The following is a 12,811-nucleotide window of genomic DNA, read 5'->3' on the forward strand; positions in this document are numbered from 1 at the left end:
TCGGCGAAAAACTGCGACAAGTAATTTTCACAGGCTTCTTTTGAAGCCAAATTCACTCCATTAAGGGAGTTCTGCATTGACCGAAACAAGTGGTAGTCCTAAAGTGCAAGCTCAGGGCTATATGGTGCATGCAACGAAACTTCCCAGCCAAGCTCTCCCAGTTTTTGCCGAGTCATCAAAAATGTGAGTGGTCTAGAGTGGTCCAGATGGAAGACGAAGCCCTTTCTGTTGATCAGTTATGGTCGTTCTGCTTGCTTCAATCTCATCATTTGTTTACAGTAAAATGTAGAATCAATCGTTCGACCAGGTTGGAGCAGCTCATAGTGGATGTTTCCTTTACGATTCCACCAAACACTCAGCATAACCTTTCGAGACGTCAGTCCCGGCTTTGCGACCATTTGTTGACCTTCACCACGCTTAGACCATGATCTTTTTCGCACATTATTGTCGTATTTGATCTACTTTTCGTCTCCTGTTACCATCCATTTCAGAAATGGTGCGTTTTCATTTCGTTACAGCAAAAATTACAGATGTTAATTCGGTCCATTAAATTTTCACGAACATTTCATGTGGTCGGGCTTTTTTTGTAGTGCGCCTTTTTTAAATGGTTCAAAATTGTTTGATGATGAATGTTAAGTTTCTTAGCAATCTCATGGCTACTTATGTGACGATCCTGGTCAATCTTTTCCATAATTTCATCGACTTTTTCAACGATAGGTCGATCAGAACTAGGTGCATCTTTCACATGGAATTTTAAAGAACGAAAGCGAACGAACCATTTTTGTGCTGCACGAACTGATACAGCATTGTCTCGGTAAACTTCACAAGTTTCATTGGTGGCTTGCGTGGCATTCTTTCTTTTTAATACAAAAATTGCCAAATATGGCGAATCTTCATTATTTTCACTAATTTTTGAATAGCTGTAATTTTTTTCAACTTCCCCGAATTAAATTTTTTTTCGTTGAATGAAGTTTAAAATCTCACCTTTTTAACAATATACTCGTATGGTATAACACAGTGTGATAGGTAGAACTGGAGAAATACCACTGCAACAACATCTATTGCCAAAATACGAAAAGGCTTTTTCGACTATTCAATATAACTAAAAGCCCGTAAAGCTTACGCTTTTCTGGCAAAGTGTCTCTCTTTTTTTAATGTAAATCAATTCATATACTATATTTCTGTATTAAATATTTATGAACAAAAATAAAAAGCAACGTTATTTTTATGTGTTCTGACTTTCAATTTCCAATTTATTATCGCATTGGCAAGCTAACTGCTGCTGCGAAGGTGAAAGCCATGAATATTATTAATAACAATTCTTTATCACTTTGAGTGCCAGCAGATATGTAAAAACGAAGACGCAACTGCAGTTGACACCTTGAATAGAAGAATAGAATGAAATATGAAATACGAGTTTTCATATTGCAACTAAGCGCCACTGAGCCACACATAAATCCGAAGTGCCGTAACCAAATTGAAAAGTGCTGGCGGTAAAGGACACTTCGCCTGCAGTTTCCGTTATGCATTAAGAAGGAGAACGCCTACCGAGCTGATTTATGCGAAAAGAAATGCATAGACAGCTGTGTGGCTTTGAAGATCAACACACACACACAAATAAATAAATGTGCATTAATTGCGCTCGCAAGTGAAATTAAAAACGAAAGAATTAAGAAAATGCAAGCAAAGTTTGCAAGCGCCGAGCCAGCAAAACATGCTGCACCAAAGCGTTGCACAAACGCACACGCGGAGGACATTCGACATGCACTTTTAGTGCTGTTAAATTGTGGAAATGCTTTCGATGAGCCGTTGTTGCACTTGTTGTTGTGCGTTGTTGTTTTTGAGTTATGTGGCAGCATTGTTGGCAATGATTTGCGCTTGGCACGGCACCAGCAACACTCAACAACAGCATGCCGCAGCAACATAAAAACAACAAAGTATGCACAGCAGCGCTCATAACCAACACTTATGCATTCATGCATGTGCGCTTACGCTTGTGTGTGTTTATGAGCCTGTCGCTGCAACAATTTGACTGCTGACGATTATAGTTATTGTGCATAAATCTACAAATTGTTGTGTCAACACAGCATTTTTCCACCTTTTCTCTGCCATTTTAATCAACATGCTTGTTGCTGGTGAGGTATGAGTGTTGCGATGTGGCGTGGTGGGGTGAGGCGATGTCGTACAAATGATAAACGTGCAATTGCATTTTAATTTTTTGCTCCGTCATGGCCAAAGATGAGCAGCGCGCAGTGAAGGCGGGGTGGGCGGTGCGGCTGTTGGGGTTGTGTTTGCTCAGGTGATGGTCAAATTATGTGTGGCATGTGTGGCAACATTTCGTTGCACGCTGGGTGCAAGTGGCCAACGGTAAATGGCGTTGCAGCGAACAATAGCAGTGAATATGAGTAGCTGCAACATGCCACAACAGGCAATGTGTGCGTGTGTGTGGCAGTGGTAGTGCTAGTTGCAACAGCAATGTTGGTTAGCGGGTAGCCGCCAGCATACCTGTTTGTGTCAGCTGCGCGACCGATTGCGGCACCCGTGCAGGTGCTTGTAGCGGCGGTGTTGTAGTTTGGTTGCTTTCCTGGCAAGAGGCCAAAACCGTGTCAAAGGATGTGCACTCATGCATTTTGCGCCTGCAAATATACATCGCTGTCGTTGACTGTCTTCACCAGGTGTGTGTGCTACTTCCCATCCCATCCCATACACACTTATGGTGCTCAGTGGCGGTGCAACAATGGTATGGCCGTAAAAACGAAAAGTGCCACGTAGTCATAATAACTTTTGCTTATGTTGTTATTATTCTTGCCGTTCCGCTATCAGACTATCACTATACTGATCCGGTCACCCGCATTTAAGTTAACACACAAAGTGGCCGAGCAACTTGATTGCTATCTTGTGTGTTGACTTTCGGCTTAATAAAGACGCTTCGCTCAGTTAAAATACGTGCCACGGAACAAATACACTGTGGAAAATTTTCGTTGCTGTAAACTGTTGCTTCGGTGTATTTTAGATCGTGTGTTTATTCTGTGGCACTGTCCTTGACAATATGAATACGAGATATAATCTTCGTGTTCGCTCGTATTTTCCTTTTATAGCTATATTTTTGTTCGAATGTACTTAGAGGACTCTCGCAGACTCGACTATCTTTCTTCTCGTTAGATTGTCTCTTGCGGAGGTTATGTATGTCATCTGATAAAAAAAAAACCTTATTTCCACCTCCAAAATAGCCTCCATTTGAGCCAATACAACCACTCCAAGAAAAAGTCGAATTTTCAATACACTTTTTATACGAGTATAGTAAGTCTCGGCTGCGAGTTCTCCTGTGCCTTCAGCGAACTGTACTGTTTCCAATAATTTTCAAAAACCTACGCCACGTCACTAGTAAGAGGATCTGAATGTAGGGCCTTCAGCTATGTTGTCAAGTAACTCTTTTCCGTCTTCTGTTCGACGTCCATTTGTAAAAGATTCAGGTATAAAGCGTTAAGTCTTTTGAAAGGTTGATAGCGAAAAACGAAAGTGAAAGGCATATTGGGCCTTAAGTTAGATTAAATAAATAAATGGGGATTTCACCGCGACCTAAGGTCTATTTTGCCCTCTTCTAAGTCGCACCGACTCATTTAGCGCCAAACATATTAATAAATTCCAATATACTGCTAGCTGATATGAATGGATTTAAAGGCCTTCATTCTGCGCCTACAGACTGCTGTGCAGTCAATTAGTAGGTGTTCTGTAGTTTCAGGCTCCATGTCGAAGAACCGGCAAATCGTACATGAAGCTAGGTCCGTTTTATAAAAGTGTAGAAGGCAACAAGCTTGAGATTTTTGAGAGATTGATTACATACTTAATCCTTAACCGCAATGAAAGGTTGGGTTGGACCATGGACCGGGCGAGCTCAACAGCCAGTTCATTCCCGGCTTTGTGACCGGGACTGATAGACTGTTGAGCCGTTCTATACACTCCTGCACCGATAACGATTTGATTTCATATGCAGAGATCGTTTTCCACTTGGCTGACGCTAAGTATTATAACTATACATTCATTGCAAAAATTGCGTTGGTATATGCTCGGAAAACTTCTTATAGGTATGGATAGTTCTTAATGAGGTTTACACTTTTAGTAATGCTGTCCCTTGGGAGAAGAGACAGTGGTATTTCGCCACTTAAGTCCTTCTTGCGCTTGGAAAAGATTACTTTACTCTGCCAAAGCATTCTGTTGTCATTTGGAGCAGAGTATGTTTGACTACCTGACCGATTACTAGGTGAAGCGATGTTAGATTCAGCATAACTTTAAGTGCCGCCATCGAACATGTGCGCATGGCACCCGACACGCAGATACAGGCAAGTCGTTGCAGCTTTGATAATTGAAGTCAAGCTGCCGTTCCATATGTGATTATCGGTCGCACGAATATTGGACCTTATTGATATATATACATATAAGTATATCTATCAATATACTAGTGGATCCGGCCACGCGTTGCAGTGGTATACATATATTTTATACTATTAGTCATATAATAAACTAATCAATACAGTAAAAATTTTATTTACGAATAAAGACGGTAAGATTTTTGTCGGTATAACAATCCAAGGGATTGTACTTGAGGTCGTGATGAATATGTTCATATAAATAAATTTCATTGGAAAAAATAATAACAACGTGCTTTCTAAATGTCTGGTAGCGAAAAACTAATCAACTCAAAACGATATCAGAATAAAATGAAAGCGATATTACATCGTAGACATTCTTCTTTGGGTTGTTTGGAGGTTACAATGTTAAATGCAGAGCTTCAAGGCCCCACAGAACAGTTTATAGGTTGTGTTAGAAGCTTCATCATTGCAGAAATTCAATCGACAGTGTAAGCTTGAATTGAATACTTCATTAAACTTAACATAAAATCGATTAGAATTTCAAGACACCATATGTTGAATAGACACTGAACTGTTAGCAAAAATTTTAACTGATAAATTTGCCTCGAAACTATGACTCTTTATTTTGTGCTCTTTGCGATGCCTTTCCCTTTTATCGTTTTGTTGCCTTTTGTTATCATATTTCTGGTATTTGCTGTAAAATGTTATAATTCTTCTATTATTGCATTTTTCTTGCTGGGTCAAGCTACATAAACAGCCACTTAGGTATGTATGTCTGTATATGCACATACATGGTTGCAATATAAGTTTTTATGGCTTTTATATGAGCTATATTGTTGTCTTCTTTTAATGTCAGCATGCATTTGACAACTTTGTTGACTTGGCGACTTACCGCAGCTCGCTCAGCAAGCGCTTAGCGCTAAACATATACACATACACGGATATAAAGGACATATTTGGCAACCTTACTCACTGAAACTAAGCTCGACATGTCTCACTCCGGATTGTTTCCGTTTTATTGCCATGTACCGTTATTTATTAGCCACGCACTTGTCCGCTACTCATTTAGCTGGCCATTCAATTGAGCCACTTAACCACAAACTTACCTATGCAACGTTTTGTGCGCAAATTGTTGGTGTATTTAATCGCGGAAAAGTAATGACCGCTGGTTTTTTTGCGGTCAACATGCTTCGAATGTTACCGTAAATTGAATTGCGCTTATTCGAACAATTTTGTATGAAACTGTAAACGAGGGTCTAATTCCGAAATGGCTGCTTCCTTTAACGAACTCTGTAATTTGTGGTGCTTTTATATACTCCTCTCTTCCTTTATTTAGTGTTTTATTTATGTGTTTCTTAATGTGCTGCGCAATTTTGTAAGGTGCGTTAGTGACGAAAAGAAGGCTACGAGTTCCTCCTTCCGACTTGTTAATGGTTTACAGAACAGATAGATTCCGTTTTTTTTTTTTTTGTTTGAAAAGATAGCTAAGCGCTTTCTCTCAATGATTGTAATATTTCTCTTGGAAAATGTTCTGTTCGGGCACTGGATCGAACTTCCACCAAATGCGAAACAATTAATCGACTTTTACGAACTTGTGGAAAGAGCAAGTAATAGACGAGAATAAAGTACCATGAAATTCGAAGTCCATAACTAGAGAGAAACACACTGTTGACGGTCACAACTTTGAAGTCGTAGTTAACTTCTTTTATCTTGGAACCATCATCAAAACCAACAACAATATCAACCTTAAAATCCAACGCATAATCACTCTTGCCAACAGGTGCTACTTTGGACTGAGTAGGCAATTGAAAAGTAAAGTTCTCTCCCGACGAGCAAAGAAGAAACACCACGAGTCCCTCATCATTATCGTCCTGCTATATGGTGCGGAGACATGGATAATGACATCATCTGACGAGTCGGCCTTAGGAGTGTTCGAGCTAAAAGTTTTGCGGAAGATTTGTGGTCCTTTCCGCATTGGCAGCGGCGAGTACCGCAGTCGATGAAACGATGAGCTGTATGAGATATACGGCGATATTGACATAGTTCAACGAATCGAAAGACAGCGACTTCGCTGGTTAGATTATGTTGTCTGGATAGAAGAGAACACTCAAGCTTTGAAGGTTTTCGTTTCAGTACCAGCCGATGGAAGCAGGGAAAGAGGAAGACCTTCAGTCCGTTGGAAAGATTAGGTGGAGAAGAACCTGACTTCGCTTGTAATCTCCAATTGGCGCCGCATTGCGAAAAGAAGAAACGACTGGCGCGCTGTTATTAAAGAATAAGAATTAGAGAGGGATATAGTTAAAGTTACTAGTTACTTTGAGTTTTCGAGGATTGCTGGTCGATATCTTGGCCCCCTCCCCATGTTATATGGAAGGTGGATAGACTCTCTTCACATCAGAAACCTTTTCAGTTTTCATAAATTAATTAACGGTATTGTAATCACAAGTACAAGAGGTCTCTAACGGGAGCAGCTTCGAGCTTAACTGGTGACATATGAAACCATAAAGAACTCGAAGATTGCTTACCTAACCAGCTGGCCTTAAATGCTGTGTTGTTGTAAAAGAATTTACGACAACTAGACACAATAATTGCGAGTACAAGCCTTTTCTGATATTGAACAAATTCGTTTTTGTTTTTCTTTCGCTGTGCAACCGTGGCATGTGGCCAAAGTCCAGCAGTAAACCATCATAAGCGTTTGCCTTATTGGCCCTATTTGTTTTGACCTTGTTAAGTCGACGTACTTTGTTGTTGTAGCTATTTAGTTACAGTCATACATAAATGCATAAATCCAAGCCAATACAATTTTACTGGACATTCGGACATGTGTTAATGGCCGCTTATACGCAGAGCAAGCTGCTATACTGCGCCGTGCCATGCCCGGCTGTGCTTTGTTGTGTTGTGGTCTTCGATGGCTCACGTTTGCTGTGTTGCTGTGCCAATTGCCACAGTGGAAATGCTCAAAATCGCGGCCACAAGCACCGCAACATGTTTAGTTGCATATTTATTGTGCCGGTCAGCCAGCGGTGCGGTGCGGGGCGGGGCGGATGCGGTTGCTTAAAGCATTAGAACATTAGGGGGTGTGTGCGTGTGCGCCCATGTGTTGAAGTTGGCCAAGCGAACACATACATAAATAACTCGATGTTCGCGCAGGAGTTGCCACTGCCAAAAATGTAGCAAAAATTCCGACACAACAACATCAACAGCAACCATGCAATCGGAATCATTTAATACTTGCAAATGTAATGTGCGGCCATTGCCAAACGAACGGTATTTCACGTGAATGTGTGGGGGCGGAGGCGGTATATTAGGTATGCAGATTTATTGTGGCTCGCTGTAAAAATATTTAGCACACTCATGTAGCGGATTCGCGCAGGAAGAAATATGTGTGCACCTTTGTGGAAGCAATGCAGCCATATTTATTTACTAAGCGTGCAACATTCATAAATTTTAGCGAAATGGCTCAATTGCTCTGTTGCAACTGTGCTGGAAAGGGGGCTGAGACCCGCTGATTGAGCGGCGTGGCAATACGCCTGCTAACACACACACACACATAAATATTGAGTGCTTTATGCAGGAAAGATTAGAAAATATATTTCCGTTTAGCAAAGTTAGGGTATGATTGCCACATTTGCAACTAAAACTTTTTGTCTCTGCAGGTTTCCGTTGATGAGTGGTGCAACATGTGGGACGCCTACGCCAAGGATCCCAGCAGCGTCATGGACTGGCAAACCAAATACATGAACTTCATGTTCGACCTGGAGGACGCCTCGACTGACGGCAGCATCGACGCGGAGGAGTTCACATTGGTCTGCTCCAGCTATGGCCTGGACAAGGCCGAATGCCAAGACGCCTTCCAGAAAATGGCGCAGGTGTGTACCCTCAACCCATATTGGTTGCACTGTTTCTTGTGAATTACTTATAAATTATTACACTTTATTTCTAGGGCAATTCCGAGGTCACGCGCGACCAGTTCGCCGCCTTATGGAAGGAATACTTCGCAGCAGAGGATGTGAATGCGCCCGGCAATTTCATTTTCGGCAAAAATGCATTTTAACGCTCTAAAATTTGCTCAGCTGGCTAAGGCGCTCCGCGTGGGCCCACAGCCAGGCTTAAATTTTCAAGACGTTTTTGGGGTCTGATTGCAAGTGAAGTATGCACGCTTTGTGTAGTGAAGGGGTGAAGTGCGTTGGTGTGCTGAGGCATACATTTTGAAACTGGCATATGCAACTATTATTGAAATGTTTGAGCATAATAAAGAAATATATATTTAATAAATTAATAACAATAAAAATTTTTAATGAACAATAATTGAAATGTTGAAATCGCATTGGCGAAACTTTAAGGTAGCGCAAAAGTGAAAAGAGAAACCGAAAGGGGTTAACTTGTTTTAGCAGAAATGTACTTTATCGCAATGAAATATGGAAGGCACAACTTTATTTAGTATATATACACATATATATATATGATTCCTGATCAATGTGCTCAATTATAACTACTATAAAAAGAATATATACAATTGAATCTTAGATTATATCGAAAGCCGACACATACATATATAAGCACACCTGTATTATAGTGATTCCTTTGCGGCTCAATTCGATGGAATCTCTGCGGTCGTTCGGCCGCCAAGCAGCCTAAATAGTATGTATGTGTGCATAAATAGCGTACATTCCTGGTATAAAGTGACTAATTCGGTTTTCTTTTTTTGTATAAATGTAGATAAATGTTCACGCAATAATTCTCAGTGGTGAAAATTGTAGTAGAAGTAAAACGTAATTATAAATTAGTTAACTCTTAACTAAATTAAATGTTTCCAAATATAATAAAAACCAAAACAAAGTTTAGAAGAAAACTAATATATAGTAAAATATATGATGTTTAAGATGAAATTGTTTATTAAATGTTTGTGTATGTAGCTAAATTAATTCAAATAAATAAAATTATAAAACAAAACCGATTTTTTTTATTTCAGTTGAGTTGTTACTAATATAGGAAGCATATGTCAGTATAGACCGGGTAAGTATTAGGCGAAACCAAATGTGCTGCACCATTGAAGTGAGAGGAAAACGTGAATGATGCCCATATAATACTTTTACATAATTAGAAACAGGCACATGATAACACTAGCCGACAATGGATTTTGCTCTGAAATAAAAATTATATATTTTGGTTCCTGTTAGTATGTATATCATTAGAAAAATAATAAAAAAATATTTTTAGGTCCAATTACGATAATATTATTGAAGTTATACTTCTTATACGAGTTCGGAAAAGGTTGCGATAGATTCAGGTGCATGGAGTACATATCAAAGAAACCTATGAAAATATCAAAAATCTACTACAAAAAATACAGTATGCTAAACATTCTTGGAAAATTTGTTCTGATTTAAAAGTAGTTGGGATGTTACTAGGTATGCAAGCTGGTTACACAAAATTTTGCTGTTTTATGTGCGAATGGGATAGCAGAGCTCGAAGCAAACACTATATCCAAAAAGAGTGGCCAAAAAAAAACAGACTATGTACCTAATCAGAAAAGTGTGTCCAATCTTCGTCTTGTTGAACCCGAGAATATTGTATTGCCACCCCTTCATATAAAATTAGGCTTAATGAAAAATTTTGTAAAAGCAATGGATAAAACGGGAGAAGGTTTTCAATACCTTAAAAGTATATTTCCGAGACTTAGTGATGCGAAATTAAAAGAAGGGATTTTTGTGGGGCCAGACATACGACGAGTTATGAAGGATCAAAACTTTGTCTCTAAACTAAATACGCTAGAAAAAAAGCATGGCTTTCATTTGTTGAGGTTGTAAAAAATTTTTTGGGTAACACCAAATCACCCGATTATGAAGAACTCATATCAAGCCTATTGACGGATTTTCAGGCTTTAGGGTGTAACATGTCCCTGAAAATACATTTCCTACATTCGCACTTGGATTTCTTTCCTCCCAATTTAGGTGCAGTCAGTGATGAACATGGGGAGAGATTTCACCAAGACATATTGAGTATGGAGAAAAGGTATCAAGGCAAATGGACTCCTAGCATGCTGGCAGACTATTGCTGGATATGCTTACGTGATAATCCTGACTACCAATACAGCAGAAGTTCAAAAAAGTACAAGAAAATATAAATTGAGGGATAAAAATTTGTAACATTCAATATATTTTTTGCAAAAACTTTACTTTTATTTTTCTCTTAACCTGGACCTAGCAATTTTTTTTTATATTCAAATTATATATGTACCTTATCAAAGCAACATAAAAAAACAAGTTTGGTTTCAGAGCAGAAAAAAATGTCAAAATTGTCGGCTAGTGTAATTAATAATGAAGCTTTAAATTAGGTAAAATTTCAAACTCTTCTTTTCTTATGACTAAATCTTTCGAAAAATATTTGTTTGGTCCAATATCCAGACAAAATTTTGAATTTGCAGTTCATATGTCATAGTTTGACTATTCTACAAAACAGCTGGTGTACCGTTAAAAACACTTTCAGAGTATCCGTGGAAACGATTTGAGATTGCCAAGGATACCGAGAACGAAGTAAGGGTAGCTCGTCGGATCGTAGGCAACGTATATACTTTACTCGAAATTTCGCTTTAATATCCTAAAACAAGAAAAAACGTTAACTTCGAAGCTAATATACCCTTTACAGGTGCATGTATTTTAGTAACTATGTGTTCAGTTTGTATGGAAACTATATGCTATAGTAATCAGATCAGAACAATATTTTCGGAGACTATGTTATTACCTTAAGCAGAAATCCATGTCGAATTTCGTGAAGATACATTGTCAAATGTGAAAGTTTTCCTTACAAGAACTTGATTCCGATTGTTCAGTTTGTATGACAGCTATATGTTATAGTGGGCCGATATCGGCAGTTCCGACAAATAAGCAGCTTCTTGTAGAGAAAACGACGTTTGCAAAATTTCAAAACGATATCTTAAAAACTGAGGGACTAGTTCGTATATATACAGACAGACGGACGGATGGATAGTCGGACATGGATAAATCGACTTAGCTCGACATACCGATCAATTATATATACTATATGTATACTTTATAGGGTCACCGACGCTTCTTTCTGGGTGTTACATATTTCGTGGTAAACTTAATATGCCGTGTTCAGGGTATTAATATATCATACCTCAGTATTGTTTTAATAAGCTGCAGTTTGCCTTTGAAATGCTGAAAAGTGGCTGTGCATAATGAAAGCTTTAAGAATCATTCCAACGGCGGCTCTTGAACTGGTATTAAACCTGCCACCTATAGACGTCTTCGCTGCAAACTGTGCAGCAAAATTGGCGAGACGATTACTGGCTACAGAAGAATTTACCTATAGAACTTTCGGACATACATATGTAGCTCGGTGGATAATGGCGGTTGGGCAAACACCGGCTACATGACCCCACTTTTCAACTGGGAAAGCAGGTTCAAAGTAAACATAGGAAAAGATACCTGGCGTAAAGGTATGTTAGTTAAGCACAACACTCTAAACATCTAAACGGATGGCTCGAAAATGCGCAATGGAGTTGGTGCGGGAATATACTGTCCAAAATTAGGCATAAGGCAACTTTCAAGTTGTCGGACTACTAAAGTATATTTCAAGCTGGGGTCTTTGTTATTGCGAAAGCCGCAGAGCTAGCTTTTATTTCATCTGAAAGCGATTCCAGAATCAACATCTACGTGGACAACCAAGCAGCAATCAAGGCAGTAACATCGTATCGCATATCGGCCAGAAGTGTCTTGAGAAGCAGGGCAGCAGTGGAAAGTGTTACCAGAAGCAATCAACTACACTTCTACGGGGTAACAGGTCTCAAAGGCATCGAGGGCAATGAAATAGTGGACGAGATTGCCAAGAATGATATGCGGCTAATATCCGAACACGTGATCAACATTGGCAGACCCATGCATTGATCTTGACAAAAGCATAGTGAAGAAAATCAAACCCCGATGGAATGAGCTACCTGGATGTAAAACTGCAAAAGTCATGCGCAAGACGATATTAGTACTCGATAGAAGAGACTGTAGGAACATGATCGGAATAGTAACTGGTCACTGTCTGGTCAGACATATTGAGAGAACTGCAGAAAATGTCTAGGGGAAGGCACCAGGGAAACAGCGGAACTTCTCTTGTGCATTGTTCCCGCATCGGCAAAACTACGCTGTAAGCATCAATGATACTCTGGAGAAGGTATCGATAGTGGGCTCACAGATTCTGTTAAAATTTGCGTCAAGCGCAAGCATAATAAACGATGACTACTTCTCTTGGACTTAGCAAGTGAACCCCATTTGGTATCGCAAAGGACTGGTCTATGGAGGTTTATTGGCGTACCTTAACCCGAAAGTGAGCAGGTATTGCCCAAGCTTACAGTATGCAAATTTGACTAATTTTATACGCTGACCATTTTGGTAAAATAGACAAATTGCTAAATGCAGTTCTTGCGA

General features: G+C 39.5%; 1 protein-coding gene across 1 annotated transcript in view; it reads left to right on the top strand.

Moving 5' to 3' along the window:
- LOC105226721 (calexcitin-1) overlaps positions 1 to 8,644 on the top strand; it is a 32,063-nt gene extending 23,419 nt beyond the window's left edge. Inside the window, 2 exon segments of the mRNA NM_001304983.1 lie at positions 8,027 to 8,239; positions 8,314 to 8,644. Coding sequence (NP_001291912.1) covers positions 8,027 to 8,239; positions 8,314 to 8,424 — 324 coding nt within the window. The 3' untranslated portion in view covers positions 8,425 to 8,644.
- The last annotated feature ends 4,167 nt before the right edge of the window (positions 8,645 to 12,811 follow it).

This window comes from Bactrocera dorsalis, chromosome 2, assembly GCF_023373825.1.
Source record: "Bactrocera dorsalis isolate Fly_Bdor chromosome 2, ASM2337382v1, whole genome shotgun sequence".
Taxonomy (NCBI): domain Eukaryota; kingdom Metazoa; phylum Arthropoda; class Insecta; order Diptera; family Tephritidae; genus Bactrocera; species Bactrocera dorsalis.